Raw genomic sequence first — 24,691 nt, 5'->3', positions numbered from 1 at the left:
ACTGATTTTCCTCTGGAATAGAAGACTGCAGATGAATGTAACAAGAAAACACGAGTGCTGAAGGGCACCGTAGGTCAGGGTGTTGCAAACAACTGGGCTTAGCTTTGCGTATTTGTTTTTTTTTCATGCGTCTTGCGCTGCTTCATATGGTGACGGTGGTGTCTGCTTCCTATTGAGCGCACGTTGGCACACGGGGGAGGTCTCGCTGTCCACCTCCTGTGTTGAGTTGTGCATCACAAAGATCCGCCCATGGAAACCGCCATGCCATTGACGCCAATTCTAAATTATGTTCAACAGGCCAGGTATTGGGGATATCCCTGCTTCAGCACAGGTGGCTCAATCAGTGGCTCGGTCTTTGACTGAGCCACTGATTGAGCCACCTGTGCTGAAGCAGGGATATCCTTAATAACTGATCTGTTGGCGGCCTTTGAGGACCGGAGTTGCCAACCCTTTGGTTATAGGGAACAGTAGGAGGTGTTGGGGGGCTACTGGGATAGAATAAACTGTGCAGGGGGAGACCACACTTTCCTGTGTCAAAAAAATCACCCGATCTTCAAACAGATCTGTAAGGAAGTTGGTTAATTAGCAACGTACGCAGGCGTAAAAATGGTAAATGCTGGGTATGGAGATCCCTTTGTCTTCATTTTAACTGTGTCAAAGTTTAAACCGTTTGTTCCAATGTTACCGTGTGCTCCCAGTGTTAGCAATGAATTGCAGTGAAAGGGTTACAGGTGCATACTGAGAAGATTGCTGGCGGTGGGTGTTTTGTTTTGGGTTTTTTTAGTAAGGGAAATTACAATGCAATGTTTCCTGGCTGTCCTAAATCTATTACATTCTTACCACAAACGGACACCCTAAAATACAGCAAGTGTTTAGAAGGGACCCAAACGTACACTATTGTAATTGTGTATAAAAAAACGAAAAAGGTGCCATTAAACTAACTTAACATTTACATATTGACGTCCCTGAGGCCAAATGAAAACTGGGAACCTGTGCGAGACTGCATGGAAAATAGCCTTTTTGATTTAGTTTAAGCGCCAATGTTTAACGGTACATTCTCCAGTTCAGAAAGTGGATATATATCGAGTGAGACGTGTTCCTAATCTCTTCTAAAAGGAGATCGAGGAGGAAGGATCGCAGCAAATAGAGCAGGGAGAACATACACCCGCCTGGAATTATTGGAAGGGCGTACACAGAAAGGGGGTTACTGCTTCGCTCCCCGTGCAAAATAAACGCAAAGCGGAGGCCATTCTATATTGTCTGAAGTGACCGTTGAATTCAGTGGGGATATTTGTCCAAAACCGGCCTGATCGGCTGCTACGGACAATGTAGAAATTGCTCCCAAAGATTTCTTACCAACACAAGACACTTAGGTCCACATTGGTCTGTGAATGGCTCTCAAAATCCATAACGGATGGATGTATTTGCTCCTCTCTCCATCCAGTGTTTTGCATTTTTGCAGTAGTGTAAATTCACCTTCCCTGAACGAGAAGAGATGATAACTCCATGTATTCTTTTCAGTCAGATGTGTGAGGTAACGGCCCCCGGGGGAGGGGGTACATGGGGGGGGGGGGGCACGTTCCCGGATCAGTTCTAACTGTGACTGTTGTACCTATCTGTGGTCGTGTGTTTTGGTTATTGAATATTTCTGACACAGGCAGAGAGGAGACGTGAAGCTCTTCCTGGTCCAGCTCCATTCTCAATCTCGCAAGTGGGACTTTGACCCATTCCATCCTTGTTTATATTCCATTCATGAAGTAAATAAAGCAGCATCAAACTGACCAGTGATTCCTAGCTGGAGAAAGCTAATGTCTTATTGTGCACTCAGAGTGTATAAAGAATAAAGAGATTCTGATATCACGTGTGGGTGTGTGGCTGTGTGTTACTGAATTCTGTACATCTGATAACACTCCAGATTGTTTAGCAATCTCTGGATTTCCGGGCCACATATCCCAACCTGTCCTTTCAGATTAATGTCCAATAAAAAAACCCCACTTGACCCAGTTTCTTCATCTTGATGTAAATATGTGAACTTTTGCTGCTACGGGTGAAAATGCTGCAGAATTTGAAGTAGTGCACACATTTAGTCTCAATGAGTTCTCTAATTAAGACATACATAATCTATTAGCCCAGCCTCAAAGGCGCAATTCACCCTAACCTTTTTTTGTTACAGGATTGGAAGCCGGGGTCCCCCTCAGAGCTGATCCGCACTATTCTCGGCTCCGGGAACCTCTCAGCTCCCGAAATACGTACTGGGGAAGAAACCGGTATCACTTCCTGGTTTTCAGATTTAAGTGGCCGTCCAATAGGAAGCCGCAGCTGATGATGTTGCAGCTTCCTTTGGCTCGAGGTTCGACAGCCATTTTGTTTCCCCTGGCAGAACTAAAACTATAACTTTACTGGCAAGTATCTCAGGGACCAAGGGTCCCCCAGAGCCGAAAATAGCGATGTTTGGATCAGGGGAGCGTCAGGTTCCCAAATTGTACAAAAATAAAGTGGGGTAAAAAAAAAGTAGGAGAAACTGCTCGTTTAATTATCTCTTGACAATTTAGGATGTGTTGCCCTGCAAATCTAGCCTTTTTCATAGTTCTTCAGAACTGAACTTAGCACCTCATGTAGAGACACAATGTAATTATCATCGCACATCTGTTTCTTATCTCATTCTGTTGATGCTTCATAGATCACAAGGTGACACACAGGACAACATAGGAGCAAAGTACTTTGATAAATTGGGGCTAATAGAGGTTCTAAATGCCTCTCTCAGCATTGATTTAGCAGCAAAACGGTCATTTGGATCCATTGATACAAAGTCCTCTACACCTACCTCCTTTAGCGGAAGAGGGAGGAAAAATAGATTGTTCTGCTGCAATAATCCACTCACAATTTAACACACAGCACAATAATAGTAATATATATAGATATATAGACCACTAGACTCCTATGAAATAGACACAGCCCTGCGAGGCTGAATATCAATGTGATCTTTATCGCTCAATGTACAGGAACCAACGTTACGGCCTCTCTGAGACCTTCCTCAGGGTCGTCACTGAGATGTTGGTTTCTGCACATTGAACGATAAAGATCCCATTGTGATAGCCGGCCTCTCAGGGCTGTGATATCCGGCCTCTCAGGGCTGTGATAGCCGGCCTCTCGGGGCTGTGATATCCGGCCTCTCAGGGCTGTGATAGCCGGCCTCTCAGGGCTGTGATAGCCGGCCTCTCAGGGCTGTGATAGCCGGCCTCTCAGGGCTGTGATAGCCGGCCTCTCAGGGCTGTGATATCCGGCCTCTCAGGGCTGTGATATCCGGCCTCTCAGGGCTGTGATATCCGGCCTCTCAGGGCTGTGATATCCGGCCTCTCGGGGCTGTGATAGCCGGCCTCTCGGGGCTGTGATAGCCGGCCTCTCGGGGCTGTGATAGCCGGCCTCTCGGGGCTGTGATAGCCGGCCTCTCGGGGCTGTGATAGCCGGCCTCTCGGGGCTGTGATAGCCGGCCTCTCGGGGCTGTGATAGCCGGCCTCTCGGGGCTGTGATAGCCGGCCTCTCGGGGCTGTGATAGCCGGCCTCTCGGGGCTGTGATATCCGGCCTCTCGGGGCTGTGATAGCCGGCCTCTCGGGGCTGTGATAGCCGGCCTCTCGGGGCTGTGATAGCCGGCCTCTCGGGGCTGTGATAGCCGGCCTCTCGGGGCTGTGATAGCCGGCCTCTCGGGGCTGTGATAGCCGGCCTCTCGGGGCTGTGATAGCCGGCCTCTCGGGGCTGTGATAGCCGGCCTCTCGGGGCTGTGATAGCCGGCCTCTCGGGGCTGTGATAGCCGGCCTCTCAGGGCTGTGATAGCCGGCCTCTCAGGGCTGTGATAGCCGGCCTCTCAGGGCTGTGATATCCGGCCTCTCAGGGCTGTGATATCCGGCCTCTCGGGGCTGTGATATCCGGCCTCTCGGGGCTGTGATATCCGGCCTCTCGGGGCTGTGATATCCGGCCTCTCGGGGCTGTGATAGCCGGCCTCTCGGGGCTGTGATAGCCGGCCTCTCGGGGCTGTGATAGCCGGCCTCTCGGGGCTGTGATAGCCGGCCTCTCGGGGCTGTGATAGCCGGCCTCTCGGGGCTGTGATATCCGGCCTCTCGGGGCTGTGATAGCCGGCCTCTCGGGGCTGTGATAGCCGGCCTCTCGGGGCTGTGATAGCCGGCCTCTCGGGGCTGTGATAGCCGGCCTCTCGGGGCTGTGATAGCCGGCCTCTCGGGGCTGTGATAGCCGGCCTCTCGGGGCTGTGATAGCCGGCCTCTCGGGGCTGTGATAGCCGGCCTCTCGGGGCTGTGATAGCCGGCCTCTCAGGGCTGTGATAGCCGGCCTCTCAGGGCTGTGATAGCCGGCCTCTCAGGGCTGTGATATCCGGCCTCTCAGGGCTGTGATATCCGGCCTCTCAGGGCTGTGATATCCGGCCTCTCAGGGCTGTGATATCCGGCCTCTCAGGGCTGTGATATCCGGCCTCTCAGGGCTGTGATATCCGGCCTCTCAGGGCTGTGATATCCGGCCTCTCAGGGCTGTGATAGCCGGCCTCTCAGGGCTGTGATATCCGGCCTCTCAGGGCTGTGATATCCGGCCTCTCAGGGCTGTGATATCCGGCCTCTCAGGGCTGTGATAGCCGGCCTCTCAGGGCTCTGATAGCCGGCCTCTCAGGGCTGTGATATCCGGCCTCTCAGGGCTGTGATATCCGGCCTCTCAGGGCTGTGATAGCCGGCCTCTCAGGGCTCTGATAGCCGGCCTCTCAGGGCTGTGATAGCCGGCCTCTCAGGGCTATGATAGCCGGCCTCTCAGGGCTGTGATAGCCGGCCTCTCAGGGCTGTGATAGCCGGCCTCTCAGGGCTATGATAGCCGGCCTCTCAGGGCTGTGATAGCCGGCCTCTCAGGGCTCTGATAGCCGGCCTCTCAGGGCTGTGATAGCCGGCCTCTCAGGGCTATGATAGCCGGCCTCTCAGGGCTGTGATAGCCGGCCTCTCAGGGCTGTGATAGCCGGCCTCTCAGGGCTATGATAGCCGGCCTCTCAGGGCTGTGTCTATTTCATCGGAATCTGGTGGAGTATTTATCTTTTGATTTCCTGCTTGACGCGTGCACTCGCCATATAGTGGCGGGATACATAACATTGAAGTGCCTGTTATCAAGTTTTCTTTCCTATAAATCTATATACCCCCACACACAATATATATATATATTATATAACGTTTTTGAACACCGCATCGTCACAGTAACTGGAATTTCACAGGCAAATCTGCCCCTGCTCCAGAGATCTTGCGGTGTAATTTTTGGAGCCAGCGGTGCAGTGAATGACCTTCGCCAAGGTCAGACACGTCCGGACGTCTGTGTTCTAGCTGGCAGCTCTTTGCCACCTTAGCTCACACCTAGCTTTGTTCTGGAGATAACTTTTCCCCTTGTCCGTTTCTTTGTATGCCGCTGCTTATCTGCATTTTATCATGTTTGGGCTTGCGTTAGTGTTGCTAAGGAATTAGCGCTATTTGCTCACCCAGGGTAAAGCTGCCATAACATAATATCATTATTTTGTACTTGCAATATAGCACTTACAGTGCACAGGTGATATACATTGAATTTTACAAGCACAAAGAGTCTGTTGAAGAGCGTACAGTCTAATTTTGGTGCCCTAGGCACAAGGAGATGATTACCCAAGATCACAAGAAGAGACGACACTGGGATTCAAAACCGGTTCACCCACTTCAAAGATAGTGTTTTTAACACTAAGCCATTCCTTCAGCACTGGTTAGGCCGTGTCCACGGTTAGCGCGACTGTGTGAGCAACCGTGTGAGCGGCGCAATCAAAATGCCTTCAGGCAATGATCGCGGCCATAGACTGCACGCATGCGCCAGTGCAACGGGGCGTGCGTAGAATCAAATAGATTTGATTTTGCCGCGTGATAGCCCGGTCACGTGCGCGGTTCAGCCAATGAGGGCGAACAGCTCACGTGATGTCACGGGATCGTATCCCGGCACACCCCCCCGTTGCGCAATCCACAGGCCATGCAAACGCTCCAGCGACAGGCAAGCGTGACGCAGCCTTAAGTTCCAGCCCCCATCAGCCCCAACTGAAATTGCAGTGCATTCTGGGTTTTTTATTGCTGTTTTCTAGCTGCACAGCTGGGATAAAACCAGGGCATGTAATCTATCCCAGATACATCCCATTGATAAACTGGGTGCATTGACCTTGAGCCAGTTTTGCAGCTCAGAGATTTTCCACGATCATCTCCTACATCGGGGGGCCAACTCCAGTCCTCAAGGGCCACCAACAGGCCAGGTATTACGGATATCCCTGCTTCAGCACAGGTGGCTCAATCAGTGGCTCAGTCAATGACTGAGCCACCTGTCCTGGAGCAGGGATATCCTTAAACCCTGACTTGGTGGTGGCCCCTGAGGACTGGAGTTGGCCACCCCTGGCCTAAAGGGATGTTCCATTAAATAGTTGTGTGTAATACAGGAGAGGGCAACGCCAGTCCTCAAGGGGCCACCAGCAGGTCAGGTTTTAAGGATCTTCAACTGAGCCACTGATTGAGCCACCTGTGCTGAAGCAGGGATATCCTTAATCCCTGACCTGGTGGTGGCGTTTGAGGAGTGGAGCTGGTCACACCCGTCTCCTACAAGATACAGGTTTGCAGTTATTCTGCCTCCTTCTTGTATTAGGCCGTGCCTCTAGTGCTGGCGACGGCGACACGGCGGGTGATGTCACCCGTCGCCACCGGCGGAAGTTATATTTCGCTGGGCGGCGGCGGCGCGGGTTTCCGGCCATTTGATTGATTCAAGGGCCGTCACGTGAGGCGACAGCACTTGAAAAATCAAATTTTGCCGGCTACCAGTTTTCGTGACGTCGCTCCGTCGTATTGTCGCTGTCGCGCTTACTATAAGCGAACGCGGCGCGGCAATGCATTTGTTTTAGGGCGACGCCGCCGGCACTATAAGCGCCGCCTTAGTATGAGAACATTACAGCACAATCGTTTTGGCAGCAACCAATCTGAGAATAATATCTTACCTGAGACGGTCAAAGATATTGGGGGGAAAAGAAAATATGAGAGAGCCTTTTCAAAAAAATATATATTATATATCTTTATTTCAACCAACTTTGCCAGTAGAAGAAATCCCGGCATGTATGTTGTATCTGAGCATGGAATACATGGAAGGTTTTCTTTGTGCTCACGGAGAGCTCCCGCATTATACAGGCGTCCGTGAGTCACTTGTAATGGTTTTTGTCAATAGATTCCTATTGAATGTAACATTGTTTTATGCATCACAGGCATATGTTCCAAAATACAAAGCCCATTAAACAAGTGACAACTACACATCAAAAGATGACTCAAAGGACACTGAAATTACTAGAGAAATGTTTGCAAGGGACATCGCAAATTAATCCCAATATAGCGACTTAGTAATGTACACTGCTTATTGGTGGCAGGACAACATTGAAGACAGATGAGTAACGATGTATGTATGGCTTTCTTTATGTAGTGCTCACAGTGTACTCGGCACATTACAAAAGACAGTACAGCCGGTCCTCGCTTATCCGACATAATGCGTCCTGCAAACCGCCGTCGGATAGCGACCCGTGGGATTGCGGGTCCTTGTTAATCAGCGCCGGATAAGCGGGTCCGACATCGGATAATTGCGTCCAGCGGACAGCATACTGCGTCGGATAAGGCATTCGACGGAAAGCGGGCCGTCGTGTAACCCAGGACCACCGGTACAGGGAATTATACAGCAATAAGCGCAACAAAGTCAGACAATAGGAAAGGAAAGCCCTGCCCCGGGGAGCTTACAATCTAAGTACCAATGACCAGTCTGTAAATGGGAGGTCCATAAACAAATGGCACCAAGCATCATGTACGTGGAAGTGGCTGTCCTTTAGCAGGGAGTCACAATAAACCCTAACGGCGATTTCCACGGTGCCACACACTGTGCTATTTGTTTTGCAATAAATGAAAAGGTTGGTTGACATCTCCCGTCTGCAGATATGAACTGTGTTTTTTCCCCAGCTTTTTTCCTCTGCCTACATACGTTCTAGGCCTGTGCCCGTGTCTTATCTGCGCGCAGAACAAACCTGAGATTTGCAGCGTGCTGGAGATAAGGCGTCCCAGTGATTATGGGTTCCAAATGACATTGACATAATGATAACTGTTCCTTCAGATAAGACTTTCTGGGTATATAAGACAGTGCTGGGAACAGGTTTCTCCAGACGCCGGTAAGAGGGATTGACCAAGATGAAGTGTCTAATTCTTGCGCTCGTCTGCCTCCAGCTCTCCGAGGGACTTATAAAGTGAGTATAGAAATGTTGCCGAATTTAAACCATATTTGAAGCAGCGGTTATGCCTGGCCGATTTTTCTACAAATATTTTGACAGCATGGGGACTGATGGGTCCTCCCGAACCGGGCCATGTTATTTGTGTCTCTGGGAACCCTCTGGTTTCCGAGACACTGGTGTTTCGGTTCCCCTGTGGGGGAAAAAAATGGACGCCAAATCTCAGGTCTCTTGGACGATCATTTAACTTCTTTGACCCGCTGGTGTCCCTGGAGGATTGGAGTTGGCCACCCCTGATATATATAGATACACATACATACAGGGATTTATTCTGTTCTGGGATTTATCCACTGTAATGTTTAAAAAATAAATATGTGAAGTAAATCAGGAACGATAACTCTGCTTCCCTTTATTTTATTAGAGAAGTGATGGTAAAAGATGAGCAGTTAATTATAGTACCGTACCTCTCATATTTACCAGCATTAATTACCCCCTTAATGTGCTTCTCACTCTATCCCAAGTGATATTAAACGAGTTGTCAAATGAAAAATGGCAAATTTATGTCAAGATTGCCTTGTTGACATTCAAAGCCCCACTGTACATGCCCAGGGTCCCAGCTGTGTGACAGAGCTTCTAGTTCCCTGCACTCCCACTCGCTCACTTCCATCTGCAGGTAAAGAACGCCTAACAGTTCCCAGAATCTCTGTGACTTCCTTTGGGGCCCGAGCTCTTAGCCGCGCTGCTCCCACTCTTTGGAGTAATCTGCCTTGTACAGTTCAAGAGGCCCCTCTGGGAATCTATAAAAACAGGCTCAGGTCCTACCTGCTTACCCAGGCATTTAATTAATGAACCACAACCTGTCCGGCATTTAATAGCCACAGTACCGTCCCATCCTGTATTGTACCTTTCCTTGTGTTTGGTCTCTTTTATAACCTTAAATGTGTTCTTTTTTCTCTTTTTGGAACCGGGAAGAGCTTTAATAATAATAATAATAGCATGTTCTTGTATAGCGTTGCTAGTTATACGTAGCGCTTTACAGAGACATTTTGCAGGCACAGGTCCCTGCCCCGTAGAGCTTACAATCTATGTTTTTTTGATGCCTGAGGCACAGGGAGATAAAGTGACTTGCCCAAGGTCACATGAACATGCTATTATTCTTATTATCAGAGGAACCTCCCCGCGGCAGGTGTAAAATCAGTTCACTCTCCCGAGATACTAACCTGTCTCTGGTATTTCCCCCTCCAGGGGAAACAAAATGGAAGTCTGAGCTGCCACGTTACTCAGGCCAATAGGAAGCCGCAATCTGTCGTGGTTTCCTTCACCTCCCCCCCATAACGAGGGGATTTAATCTTCACCGGCCGCACTTTCTCGGGTACCTCTGGAAGCAGGGCGTCCCTTGGGCTAAAACTAACACGGCTCTATACATGTAAAAAAAGGTGTTTGTTTTTCATCTGAACGCTCCTTTAGGGGACAAATGTCCCACTTAGGGGCAAACGTTAACGCCACCACAGACAGGGTGGATTTTTTGCTGCCCCTCGATACATTGACACAAAATGACGCAGTTTGTGGCACTGGATACAGACCCCCTCCCCCCCTCTCTCTGCAGAGTCCCCCTGAAGAGGTTCAAGTCCATGAGGCAGGTAATGAAAGATCACGGAATCAAAGCCCCCGTAGTGGATCCCGCGACAAAGTATTACAGCCAATATGCCACCGCTCTGGAACCGCTGGCAAACTACATGGACGTGAGTAGCAGCGAATGTTCGCCATGTCTGTACTGTCATTAGTGACGGATTCATCAAAACCTCCTGGCTGCAAAAATTCTGCCCCCTTTTTTTTTTTTGCTCTTGTTGATGAATCTCGTTTTTGTGCAATAGATTTGCAGCAGTTTCTCAGTTCTTACAGTGCTGAGGAATAGAGAGATGTTTGTCACACAGGATCAGTGCACGCGGGGGAAGAAATAGCACCAGTTATGAACGAATGATAACGTCCTGTAGCGCTCTGTTTTTCGCGCGTTGGTAAATCTGGTGCTGTTTGTTTGCAGCCGGGAGGCTTTGATAGATAATCTCTGGAATCATATTGATGAGTTCTCCATGTCCCGCTTAGATGTCTTACTACGGGGAGATCAGCATCGGGACCCCACCCCAGAACTTCCTGGTTCTGTTTGACACCGGATCTTCCAACCTTTGGGTAGCATCAACCTACTGTCAAAGTCAGGCCTGCAGTGAGTATCATGCTGTGACATCAGAGGTGTGATATACTGCAGTGAGTATCATGCTGTGACATCAGAGGTGTGATATACTGCTGTGAGTATCATGCTGTGACATCAGAGGTGTGATATACTGCAGTGAGTATCATGCTGTGACATCAGAGGTGTGATATACTGCTGTGATATCAGAGGTATGATATACTGCTATGAGTATCATGCTGTGACATAAGAGGTGTGATATACTGCTGTGATATCAGAGGTATGATATACTGCAGTGAGTATCATGCTGTGACATCAGAGGTGTGATATACTGCAGTGAGTATCATGCTGTGACATCAGAGGTATGATATACTGCTGTGATATCAGAGGTATGATATACTGCAGTGAGTATCATGCTGTGACATCAGAGGTGTGATATACTGCAGTGAGTATCATGCTGTGGCATCAGAGGTGTGATATACTGCTGTGATATCAGAGGTATGATATACTGCTGTGAGTATCATGCTGTGGCATCAGAGGTGTGATATACTGCTGTGATATCAGAGGTATGATATACTGCTGTGAGTATCATGCTGTGACATCAGAGGTGTGATATACTGCTGTGATATCAGAGGTATGATATACTGCTGTGAGTATCATGCTGTGACATCAGAGGTGTGATATACTGCTGTGATATCAGAGGTATGATATACTGCTGTGAGTATCATGCTGTGATATCAGAGGTATGATATACTGCTGTGATATCAGAGGTATGATATACTGCTGTGAGTATCATGCTGTGGCATCAGAGGTGTAATATACAGCAGTGAATAGGATGCAGTTATTATACTTATACACATATCAGTGACATTCCTCTTCAGTGACACTGGGAGTTTCTGACCTGAAAATTATAATTTAATTTAGATTTTGGGTCTGTAAACTCCCAGGCGAGATGAGTATTATTTTTAGACTAAACGTCCCACTTTTTGTGTGTATATATTTATACACATATATGTATATATATATATATATACATACATACGTATATGAACACACACACACACATACATAGTACAGTTGTATATATATAGTTTTTATTTCTATCCATAGCCAACCACCCACTGTTTAACCCCAGCCAATCCTCATCCTACACTTCCAACCAGCAGCAGTTCTCCCTGCAGTACGGGACCGGCAGTCTCACTGGAATCCTGGGCTATGACACCGTGACAGTAAGTGACGAGCAGGACAGCGGTCTCGGCGACGTGGGGGCCTGACCAGCCGATGCGTGAAGTCGGTCGCCGGACGGTTGGGCTCCCTTTCCTTTCCCATCGTCCAGCTCAACGGCGGCCAACTCCAGTCCTCAAGGGCCATCAACAGGCCAGGTTTTCAGGATATCCCTGCTGTAGCAGAGGTGGTGCAGTCGATAACGGAACCACTGATTGAGCCACCTGTGCTGAAGCAGGGATATCCTGAAAACCTGACCTGTTGGTGGCCCTTGAGGACGGGATTTGGCCACCCCAGGCAAGGGAACGGGAGCCCAGCCGGCCCTCACTCAGCACTCCGAGACTCGGGTAAATACTTCAGTCCTGGACACCCGGGACAGCTGATGGTCGGCCTGGTGATGGGTTTAGTTTTATAGGACTCTTATGTATATTGATATCTTGATCTATAATGTCCATTCTGTGATGTCAGCCTCCAAGAATCAAAATCAGTGAGATTTGGGGGCATTAGATTAAAAAAAAGGCATTTTAATACAAACCTGCAAGTTTGCAAAAAATTGCAAAAAAAAAACTATATCTATTAATTTGCTCAAGCGAAATATCCGTGGGACTGACCCTAAATCCGTGGCACTCACAGAATATCCGTGAGACTGACCCCAAATCCGTTACACTCCCAGAATATCAATTAGACTGTTCCCCAAATCCGTGAGACTCACAATATCCGTGAGACTGACCCCAAATCTGTGACGCTTCCAGAATATCCGTGAGACAGTACCCAAATCCGTCTCACAGAATATCCGTGAGACAGTACCCAAATCCGTCTCACAGAATATCCGTGAGACAGTACCCAAATCCGTCTCACAGAATATCCGTGAGACAGTACCCAAATCCGTCTCACAGAATATCCGTGAGACAGTACCCAAATCCGTCTCACAGAATATCCGTGAGACAGTACCCAAATCCGTCTCACAGAATATCCGTGAGACAGTACCCAAATCCGTCTCACAGAATATCCGTGAGACAGTACCCAAATCCGTCTCACAGAATATCCGTGAGACAGTACCCAAATCCGTCTCACAGAATATCCGTGAGACAGTACCCAAATCCGTCTCACAGAATATCCGTGAGACAGTACCCAAATCCGTCTCACAGAATATCCGTGAGACAGTACCCAAATCCGTCTCACAGAATATCCGTGAGACAGTACCCAAATCCGTCTCACAGAATATCCGTGAGACTGTCCCCCAAATCCGTCTCACAGAATATCCGTGAGACAGTACCCAAATCCGTCTCACAGAATATCCGTGAGACAGTACCCAAATCCGCCTCACAGAATATCCGTGAGACAGTACCCAAATCCGTCTCACAGAATATCCGTGAGACAGTACCCAAATCCGCCTCACAGAATATCCGTGAGACAGTACCCAAATCCGTCTCACAGAATATTCGTGAGACAGTACCCAAATCCGTCTCACAGAATATCCGTGAGACTGTCCCCCAAATCCGTCTCACAGAATATCCGTAAAACTGTCCCCAAATCCGTCTCACAGAATATCCGTGAGACTGTCCCCCAAATCCGTCTCACAGAATATCCGTGAGACAGTACCCAAATCCGTCTCACAGAATATCCGTAAAACTGTCCCCAAATCCGTCTCACAGAATATCCGTGAGACTGTCCCCCAAATCCGTCTCACAGAATATCCGTGAGACTGTCCCCCAAATCCGTCTCACAGAATATCCGTGAGACTGTCCCCCAAATCCGTCTCACAGAATATCCGTGAGACTGTCCCCCAAATCCGTCTCACAGAATATCCGTGAGACTGTCCCCCAAATCCGTCTCACAGAATATCCGTGAGACTGTCCCCCAAATCCGTCTCACAGAATATCCATTGCCATCACCCCATTCTCTACTTAGAAATTCAGATTGTATTATTCCATTCTTCTCCAGATCCAAAATGTCGCTATCTCCCAGCAAGAGTTCGGCCTGAGTGTGAATGAGCCTGGAACCAACTTCGTTTATGCTCAGTTCGATGGCATCCTGGGTCTGGCTTACCCGTCCATCGCAGTGGGCGGAGCTACCACCGTGATGCAGGGAATGGTGCAGCAAAACCTCTTGGATCAGCCGATATTTGGGTTCTACCTGAGCCCGTAAGTGTATATTTTGTGTGTAAAATATTAACGCCATCCACATGGATGCCCGGTACTGAATATATCTTTTTTTTAAATAAATGTTTCTGTATTGTACTATTTCAGGACAATACCACTTATTGTAATTAATACAATTGCGGAGTTCCTAAACACATATAGAAAAAGGAATCGTGATATCATCAAAAAGAAAAATATTTGTATTACCACATTTTGTTTCCGTGGTACACGCACCTGGTAACCTCCCACGGGAGACCCACGGAACCGCCAAATAAAGGTTACTCTGCTCTTAGTGGTAGATCTTCAAATGATTCCCATAGCACTTTTTTTCTCACTAGATTTAAGGAACCCGACCCTCTCTAATAGCGCGCCTGAGATCAGATCCATTGTAAGGAACCCCAACCCTCTCTAATAGCGCGCCTGAGATCAGATCCATTGTAAGGAACCCCAACCCTCTCTAATAGCGCGTCTGAGATCAGATGCATTGTAAGGAATCCCGACCCTCTCTAATAGCGTGTCTGAGATCAGATCCATTGTAAGGAACCCCAACCCTCTCTAATAGCGCGTTTGAGATCAGATGTATTGTAAGGAACCCCGACCCTCTCTAATAGCGCGTCTGAGATCAGATGTATTGTAAGGAACCCCGACCCTCTCTAATAACATGTCTGAGATCAGAGGCATTGTAAGGAACCCCAACTCTCTCTAATAGCGCGTCTCAGATCAGAGCTTTGTAAGGAACCCCAACCCTCTCTAATAGCGCGTCTGAAATCAGATGCATTGTAAAGAACCCCAACCCTCTCTAATAGCGCGCCTGAGATCAGATGCATTGTAAGGAGCCCTAACCCTTTGTAATAGCGCGCCTGAGATCAGATGCATTGTAAATTATTCTGCATTTGATACAATTTTTAAATGACCAGAAAATTGCAGGGAACCCCTTAGGGATGCCCGGGGAAACTAAGTGTCCTAGGAACCCCTGATGAAAAACACTGTTCTAGACAATGGTTATTTGATATTACTTTACAATGTGACAATAAACACCTTGTCATGCAGATTGCAATACATTGTACTGCACCACAATACATGTTACATGGATGTTGTATGAGTAACGTATGAGCTTATTCTTCCAGCCAGGAGAATTCTCAGAGTGGTGGCGAGGTCGCCTTCGGAGGAGTTGACCAAAACTACTACTCAGGACAAATCTACTGGACTCCGGTCACCCAGGAAACTTACTGGCAAATTGGAATCCAAGGGTAACTGTAACATAACTATGATACTAAATGAAATGAGAAATGTTTAGATATAGTATATCTCATTTGTGTTTATCCATTATCAGTAATGTTTTAAAATACATATTAATTGCTGGAGCTCTTAGGTAAAGAAAAACAATTCATTATGTTCCAATGATACAGAGAAGCAGATGAGCAGTTTATCATGAGAATATGTTTATATAGCAGAATAGTACTGCAGGTCAGTAGACTTTGATAAAAGACTCTTTGTGTGTAGAAGAGAATTGGTTTGGTTGGATCCTGAGTTGTGGTCAGGAAGAAAAAGAATAGCAAAGGAGACATTATTGCAATGTTTAGTGGCTCGGAAGGACACCTGTTAGACATATTGTACATGAATATTTACAGGTAAAGCTAAAGTCATATTTTGCTTGTGGATTTCTTAGGGATGTGTACACGCCTCTGAGATCTGGATTTGGCCCTCCTTAATAATACTTTGCACTAATGTAACTGTGTATTGTTGAGTAATATAGGCACAATGTATCCTTAACCCAAAGAGCTTACAATCAATTAATATGATGAAATCCCTGAAGCACAGCATCTGGTATGAGAACTCCAATCCGGGGCTCCCACTTCATAGGCCAGTACCTTAACTCCATGGCCCTTCCTCTCCTTCTCTGTTGCTGTTTAGGTTCTCTATCAATGGACAGGCCTCTGGATGGTGTAGCCAAGGCTGCCAGGCTATTGTGGACACTGGAACGTCTCTTCTGACTGCTCCCCAGCAGGTCTTCGCCTCCCTCATGCAGTCCATCGGTGGGCAGCAGGACCAGAATGGACAGGTAAGGGGATAGGGTCTTTCAGAACCAGGTCAGCATAAACATGACACCAGGTCCTCAGTCATAAAAACTTGGGGGAACACTTCTAAAGTTCCAGACCCACCGTCTGAATGTATGTATCATTCTATTTCTATAGTGCCTACAGTGTACCCAGCGCTTTACAAAATGGCAATTTTGAAGAGCTGACAATCTAAGCCTGAATGTATATTTCATGTGCTAATTGCTGTTATTTCTCAACGTGACCATACTCTTCATTGTGAAATCCACTGATCGGAGCCTAAAAACCTTCAGGGAAAGAGAAAAAAGAAACCTACATTTTATATTGCCTAAAACACGAGGCTCAAAAACGCTTTTAATGCTTCCATTTCCCCCCCGCAGTATGCAGTAAGCTGTAGTAACATCCAGAGTCTTCCCACCATCAGCTTCACCATCAGCGGCGTCTCATTCCCTCTGCCTCCATCTGCCTATGTTCTCCAGGTAAGAACGGTCGTTTATCTTAAATTAGTTAACGATTAAAGCTGCAGTTCAAGCTGCCGTTTTTTTTTATTTTTTACATTTTTTCCCCAATCAATATGTGCATCAATACAATCTGCACACTGACAAGTGATTAGCTAAGGTGGAGATCGATCTGTTCTCCGGTAATCAATCGCTTGCTCTGGGCTATTTAATTCAGTTCTTGCACAGCATTTTGGGCAATGTAGTTCCTGGAATATGATTGATTGGGCAGTTAATAGATACAATTGGTGCACTGCTAGACAGAGGGCGGGACTTAAGAGCCAGAGCCTATCAGAAGGGGAAGGGGGCTGTCACTTTGGAAATGCTTCCTACATTACAAACATTAAAAATGTCTTTAAAACATTCTTTTTTCATTTTTTAATGCTACAAGTATTTTCTCATAGTACAGAAAAAAACCACACATGTAGGATATTGCTTGAACTGCTGCTTTAACATGACGCTGTTCTTTAACAATACCAGCACATCACGTTATATACATCCTCAGAACACCAGCCTTCCCTCCCTTCCGATCCACACGGACATAGATCTGCTAGTTTGTTTCCCATGCTCAAAACGACAGCAGAAACTGATTCAGTTATTCCAAGTGGTTTAGCTCAGCACTTTCTTCAAAACTGCCAAATTTCACGCCAATCCCATTAACCGATTACAAACGGTAAATGTCTTAAAAACAAGAAAGGCCTAATTAGAAAAGAGGGCCAACCTACAGTTATTGTAGGTTAAAACATTATTTTCCTCTTCAGTCTTCAAAGCGTTTGTCACTTTGTTTTTTCCGCTTTTAACAGAGCAACGGGTACTGCACGGTCGGAATCATGCCCACTTACCTGCCCTCTCAAAATGGACAGCCCCTCTGGATTCTGGGTGATGTCTTCCTTCGGCAGTACTATTCCGTCTACGATGTTGGAAACAACCAAGTGGGCTTTGCCAACCTCGCCTAGAACAACTCGACCTTCTGCTTGTTGAGCTGACCGTCTGACCCCAGACCCTCCATTACAAATCGCTGGGTGTCACTCTCGAAATCTTTCAAACGCCGATTCTTCTCCAGTGAAATTTATGGTTCGGATTTGGGCCTCCCAATGCTTAGCCATAAGTAAATAAAAAAAATCACTTCATCAACATATCTGTGGTCTTGTTTTCTGCTGTTTCCAACATAGTCTAAAGTGGGCGCTCAATATTATCCCAAAAAGTATTATAAAATAAATGGAGTCAAGCACACCAAAAATAGAGAGGATTCAACGGGTAGCAACAAAGGTCATTTTAATGACTTAAAGAAGCCATCGTAGCATCCATACATAATTCACGTATGTTGAGAAACATCCCAATGTATTTATTTATTTATTTATAAAATGTGTTACCAGGAAGTACTGTAATAAATTGAGAGTTACCTATCGTTTTCAGGTATGTCCTGGGCACAGAGCTATAGCTTTACATGGTTACATTAAATGAACAGGGTTCAATTCACAGACATTTCATGGACAGATAGAGTTGGAAAGTTGGGTGCAGGGGATTAAAGGGCCAGTGAGTTCCATTGTCACCCGAGGGGCATTAAACTAACCTGCAAGTGGCTCCCCATCAGGAAGAGACATTTTTCTGCATTGTTTATGCATTCTTTGTCTAGAAGAACACATTCATTTAGAAAGCTTGGGCCATTGCCTTGGCCACCATATTAAATGCCGGGCTGAGTATCAGAAGTCAGGAAGAATGGGGAGGATACATACCTGCAGCTCCTGTCAGTTATTAATCCCTAGGAAGGAGCAGACCTGTGATTATCATTTCTGAGCCAAGAGAGTTAGAAAACCTAGTCTGGAATAACTACCCTCCCACACAGGGTATCCAGGCATTTTTATGCAACAATCTGCTACGGCAGTAGTGTACTGCGCTACGGAACATGGCGCATTATAAATAAATGATCATAATACTATTAGTAGTGGCTTGGAAAGCGCACAGGGACAGGAGGAACTGCTGGAGAGTTAATCTCCATAAAACCAGCGCACATCTTTGGCAATGACACCGAGGTCGGCGCCAATATTTACAAAAAAAGTTCTGGGAGAAATGACAAGAAGTGAAAACAAAAGCAGCTCAGCACGTCAGAGAAATTCTGCGAAGAGTCTCGGATACAAGAGGAAAAACAGGCAAATTACCTTATTTATATTCTTACTAGCTGAAAGTACCCGACTTTGCTCTGGAATTCTAAGAAACCCAAATCCTCCCTTCTCTCCCCCACCTAATATCTCCCCCACCTACTGTAATTTCTCCCCCTCTCATCCACTTTCCTTTAATACCTTATGATGTCCCCAATTCTTTCCGCCTCTCTCCTTCTCCAGCATTCTTAATTTCTGCTCTCGCGCCAACTGACTTCCTCTCTTTCTTTCTTTGTCTGCTGTCTGTGTAAACTTTATAGCTATCTGATTCTCCTTATCTGCCACCAGGCTATGTGCATTATGATGTCACCAGTACGATGTCACGTGCAGATACATCGCCTACCAGGTAAAAATACCCAGTGGCTGACTTGCTTGTCACAGAAATTGTAACAGACACAAACCTGCTCCTTGATCTCAGGAACCATCATACAAAATTGGTTACGATATCTTAAGAGGTGTCCAAATGCCTAGCGCACAGACAGGCAGCTTTCCAACATATATAGTAGATAAATGAGTACAAACAGGACATTGTGATATGTGAGCTATAGGAGTTACATGCTCTTTATCATGACACCCTGAGTTGGAATAAACCAAAGGTTTTAAAAAAAACAGCTTGTTATTATAGAGACTTTTATGGCTCTTTAACGGATACCACCAGTGAGTATGGTACAGGTATATGACTACCATCCAAGTTTGTCGAGTAAGATTTATTTGCTGGTATTTATCAAAGCGTGATGCGGGTTATCACGCCAATGCTGGTGGTAATGTCTATTGGCTTGAATGGGAAATGCAGCCAGAACGAGAGAGATCTCCCACATTGTACTATGATAGAGAGAAGGGGCGGCTCAGTGAGTAACGACACTGACTGGCACTGAGTGTGAAGCAGGGGAGCCTGGTTCAATTCCCGGTGTCGGCTCCTTGTGACCTTGGGCAAGTCACTTTATCTCTCTGTGCTTCAGGCACCAAAAACATAGATTGTAAGCTCTACAGGGCAGGGCCCTGTGCCTGCAAAAATGTCTCTGTAAAGCGCTATGTAAAACTAGCAGCGCTATACAAGAACAAACAATTATTATTATGATTAATCTTAGCCAATGGTTTGCTAGGCTTCTCTTTCCACTGGTAAGCCTTATTCAATATTTATTTATTTATAAAATATTTTACCAGGAAGTAATACATTGAGAGTTACTTCTCGTTTTCAAGTATGTCCTGGGCACAGAGTTAAGACAAATAATACATGGTTACAAATACAGTTACATAAATGAACAGGGTATACATTATATGCAAGACATTGCATGCACAGTTAAAGAAAATATATATTATGGGCGTATGAAACAGTTACATGTGAGACAGCCTTAGATTTGAAAGAACTTAGACTGGTGGTGGATGTGAGAGTCTCCGGTAGGTTGTTCCTGTTTTGGGGTGCACAGTAAGAGAAGGAGGAACGGCCAGATACATTGTTGAGCCTTGGGACCATGAACAGTCTTTTGGAGTCAGATCTCAGATGATAGGTGCTGCATGTGGTAGGGGTGAGGAGCTTGTTCAGATAGCTGGGTACCTTGCCCATAAAGAATTTAAAGGCAAGACAGGAAAGGTGAACTTTGCGCCTAGACTCGAGTGATGACCAATCTAGTTCTTTGAGCATTTCGCAGTCATGTTTGTTGTAGTTGTATTGGAGAACAAAACGACAAATTGAGTTGTAGAGGTTGTCAAGTTTGCTAAGGTGGGTTTGGGGTGCTGAGCCATATATTATGTCTCCATAGTCAATATTTGGCATTAGAATCTGCTGTGCGATACGCTTTCTGACCAGGAGACTTAGGGAGGATTTGTTCCTGTAAAGTACACTTAGTTTGGCATAGATTTTGGATGTCAGGGTATCAATGTGCATCCCGAATGTTAAGTGGGAGTCAAACCATAAGCCCAGGTATTTAAAACTAGTAACAGGTGTTAGGGTGGTGTTAGCGTTGGTTCTAATCTGGAGCTCAGTCACTGGAAGCTTTACAAATTTAGTCTTGGTCCCAAATACCATTGTTACAGTCTTGTCAGTGTTTAAAAACAGTTTGTTGTGGGAAATCCAGTTTTCGAGTCTCAAAAAGTCAGACTGAAGTATGTGTTGAAGGTCAGAGAGGCTATGGCTGTGTGCATATAGGATTGTGTCGTCTGCATACATGTGTATTGAGGCTTCCTTACAAGCTGTGGGAAGATCATTGATGAACACTGAGAAGAGTAGGGGCCCCAGAACAGAACCTTGCGGGACACCACAGGTGATATCCAGGGGGTTGGAGTTAGAGCCTGAGATGGACACATGTTGGGATCTACCTGATAGGTAGGAATGAAACCAGTTTAAAGCATGTTTCCCTATTCCAGAGCTCTGGAGTTTGTTAAGCAGGATAACATGATCAAAACATGCATAGTTTTTCTATCATAAACAGGAACCTGAGACCCTGGCAGATATATATTAATTACATATTTTGCATACTTCTTGGGTGATGGAAATGGATAGATATGAATCCAATTGAGTAAGGGGTTAATAGTAACGCATTTAAAGTACCTTGCACAGGAGAAAGGTGAGTTGGCTAGCGTAGCCGTGTGCATTAACCCTGGTTGCATGTCTAAGTCACGTGCTCACTTGTGTGCTGTTCGTGACAGGTGGTATATGGGGACGGAGTGAGGGCAGATATTCTCCATTTGAGGGACCTTTGCAAAGATGAAAAGTGGGACAGCTTGCGAGCTGTGTATTAACCCTTGTCCCGTATGCAGGTCACATATGTGCCATACATGACACCCACCATAACTTATTTAATGGGTGGTTGAAACCTATCCCAGCTTCAAATTGCAAAGTATAATTGCTGTATAACTGTCCACACAGTGAGACCCAACAGGTGAAAACAGTTATCGGTGAGTAGCTATGTGTAATGTGTCATGGGGTAGGCATAAATTTATAGGTGTCCATGTTGTATATATGTACAGTTTGTCTTTATTTATATAGCGCCATTAATGTACATAGCACTTCACAGTAGTAATACGTGACAATCATATAAATAACAAATAATATTAATAACAGGTCATGGGAATTAGTGCTTCAGACATAAAAGTAACATTTAGGAAGAGGAGTCCCTGCTCCAAGGAGCTTACAATCTAATTGGTAAGTAGGAAGAACGTACAGAGACAGTGGGAGGACATTCTGGTAAGTGCGTCTGCAGGTGGTCAAGCTTTATGTATCATGTGTATAGTATTAGCCACGATGCTACTCATATGCTTCTTTAAACAAGTGTGTCTTAAGCTTGGTCTTAGCGGTGGATAGAGTGGGTGCTAGTCGGGTACTGAGGGGAAGGGCATTCCAGAGATTCGGGACAGTCAGTGAGAAAGGTTTATGGTGGGAGAGAGCTTTAGATACAAAGGGGGTAGAGAGAAACATCCTTGAGAAGAACGCAAGAGTCGGGATGATGCATAGCGAGAAATTAGGGCTGAGATTTAAGGAGGGGCAGAAGAGTGTAAAGCTTTAAAAGTGAGGAGCAGAATTGAGTGTGAGATACGGGATTTGATCGGAAGCCAGGAGAGGGATTTCAGGAGGGGAGACGCGGAGACAGATTTAGGAAAGAGTAGAGTGATTCTGGCAGCAGCGTTTAGGATAGATTGTAGGGGAGACAGGTGAGAGGCAGGAAGGCCGGACAGCAGGAGGTTACAGTAATCAAGACGGGAGAGAGTGAGGGCCTGAGTCAGAGTTTTAGCAGTCGAGCAACAGAGGAAAGGGCGTATCTTTGTTATATTGTGGAGGAAAAAGCGACAGGTTTTAGATATGTTTTGAATGTGAGGGGCGAATGTGAGAGAGGAGTCGAGTGTGACCCCTAGGCAGCGTGCTTGGGCTACTGGGTGAATGATCGTACTTCCAACAGTAATGTGGAAGGAGGTAGTGGGGCCAGGTTTGGGAGGAATTATGAGGAGCTCTGTTTTTGCCATGTTGAGTTTAAGGCGTCGGAGGGCCATCCAGGATGATATCGCAGAGAGACATTCAGAAACTTTGGTTTGTACAGCAGGTGTAAGATCGGGGGTTCAAAAGTACATTTGTGTATCATCAACATAGAGGTGATATTTAAACCCAAAAGATGTGATTAGGTCACTGTGATGGTGAGGGGATACCCAGGTCATTAATAAAGGTATTTGGCTCGGCTGGGTGCCCCTGAGCCGTATTGGGAAAATGTAGATTGTCAGCTCTGCAGCCCAGTAATGGCAAAAACACTGTGCATTCAATAAACATGTATGTGTGTCTCCCACCAGGTATAATGTGGCGAGAATCATGTTGTGTCTAACTATGAAATGTATTACTGTAGCAGTGTTTCCCTGTAACCGCACAAAGAAAAAATGGTTTTAAAACCCAGCAGCACAGTGAACAAATTTTAGCTAACTCCTGCTAGGAAGGGCCTAGCACGCTGAGATTTGCTGCGAGCGCTGGTCAGGTAAAATCATTAAAAAGGTTATAACACAATTTTTTATAAAGGTATATAAAAAATTGATGAATAAAAGTCCCCAAGGTTTAGATTTGTATTAAAGTAATGGTCAGAGGAAGTCATTCAGTATGGATAAAAATCCATTTGCATAGGAAACAGAGGGAGCTACTACGCCCTCTAAGCTTCAAAGGACCAGTTTCAAAGGCAGTCCAGGATATGGAGGTGTTAACCATGTGTTAGCAAGGAGGGGGAAAGGGAGAGAATTTCAATAAGCATCCTGGCAAATGGTTGCCCTGCCCAGACTTTCAGGCGCTGAGCCGGCAGGGGGTCTGGCATGACAAGTGGGGAAAAGATGGCGTTTGTCGCACATGCCCAGTTGCTATGCTGAAGCTCCAAGTGCCAGGCTACCCAGGACTGGCAGCTCTGGGATAGGTGGGAATAGTTGGATCCCACGCAGAGGTTGGCTGCAGAGTTTAAAGATAGGAATGTTAACCCTATGAGAATCTGTGCAGCCCATCAGGAAGGAGATTCACCTAAGATTTATCATGCAGCTCAGGTGTATATCTACCTTACCCTGTAACAAGACTTAACATCGTAACTAGTAAGTGTATTTTTCGTTGTAATTGTAAATCAAGCTGTGTATATTCATTGTGTAAATAAATTACAATTTATTTTATCTCTTGCTTTGCTCAATCAAAGGATCCGGGTATTTTGGTGTTAAAAGCATTGGTATCCCGTGACAGTCACCTAGAGAAAGTGTGTACAGAGAAAAGAGAAGGGGTAAGAGGACAGAGCCCTGCGGCACCCCCACAGAGAGATCGATAGAGGAGGAGGTGTTAGCAGAAGAGACACTGAAAGTATGATGGGAGAGGTAGGATGAGATCCAGGATAGAGCTTTGTTCCGAATACCAAGAGTATGGAGAATGTGAAGGAGAAGAGGGTGGTCCATGGTGTCAAATGCTGCAGAGTGGTCGAGTAATATGGGCAAAGTGTAATGACCTCTGTCTTTGGCAGCATGGAGGTCATTAGTTATTTTAGTGAGGGCTGTTTGAGGCGAGTGAGCAGTGTGGAAGCCAGATGTTAAAAGGGATAAGCAAAAAGGTGATATTATGAGCTCATTTGCATGTCATTACCCAGAATCCCTGACTGCAGTGGAAGCACTGTATACTAAGAGATAATGGGGAAATGCAGGGTTGCAGTCCTGTCTGAGACGTGTGAATGTGCTCAAAAGTGATATTTTTACTTATTATATGGGAATTTTTAGAAAATACACAATGGCATCACAGAAATACTATGTTACCTCAATTACCCCAAAATATATAAACCTTGGACAATGTCACAATACAATCTGGCGAGCAAGTGTGGAAGAGTAAAGACAAGTTCTGCAAGACTTTTGGACTGAATTGGACCGGTAGACACCTGTCACGGGTAAGGAATTTTCCTCTCTAAAAGAATAGCTGATTCCAGGAAAATGTGAAGTATGCGCATAGATTAGAAACTTTAAACATTACTTTCCAATAAGTAAAGGTTCCCGTGATAACCTCTGCTGGAGATATAGTGAAATAACCTTTTGGTGTGAAAAAAATAAATATTTATTTTTCCTTGAATGTTTGCCGAGTCCTCAATGACTGTAACTGCTATACACCTTATAACACAGACCTCACTTCATTTTATAATAGGGTGAAGATAAGATAAGCT

General features: G+C 45.9%; 1 protein-coding gene across 1 annotated transcript; it reads left to right on the top strand.

Annotated features, from left to right (window-relative positions):
* Positions 1-8,155: 8,155 nt before the first annotated feature.
* Positions 8,156-17,525, top strand: LOC142502532 (gastricsin-like). The gene is made up of 9 exons (XM_075613639.1): positions 8,156-8,303; positions 9,892-10,027; positions 10,389-10,506; positions 11,581-11,699; positions 13,639-13,838; positions 14,963-15,085; positions 15,750-15,897; positions 16,273-16,371; positions 17,193-17,525. Exons 1-9 carry the CDS (start codon positions 8,248-8,250, stop codon positions 17,343-17,345), a joined length of 1,152 nt encoding a protein of 383 aa, XP_075469754.1. The 5' UTR covers positions 8,156-8,247; the 3' UTR covers positions 17,346-17,525.
* The last annotated feature ends 7,166 nt before the right edge of the window (positions 17,526-24,691 follow it).

The sequence above is a fragment of the Ascaphus truei genome, chromosome 9, assembly GCF_040206685.1.
Source record: "Ascaphus truei isolate aAscTru1 chromosome 9, aAscTru1.hap1, whole genome shotgun sequence".
In the NCBI taxonomy this organism is placed as follows: domain Eukaryota; kingdom Metazoa; phylum Chordata; class Amphibia; order Anura; family Ascaphidae; genus Ascaphus; species Ascaphus truei.
Note: the sequence above shows the minus strand (reverse complement) of the source record. Positions and strands in the feature narration are given on the sequence as shown.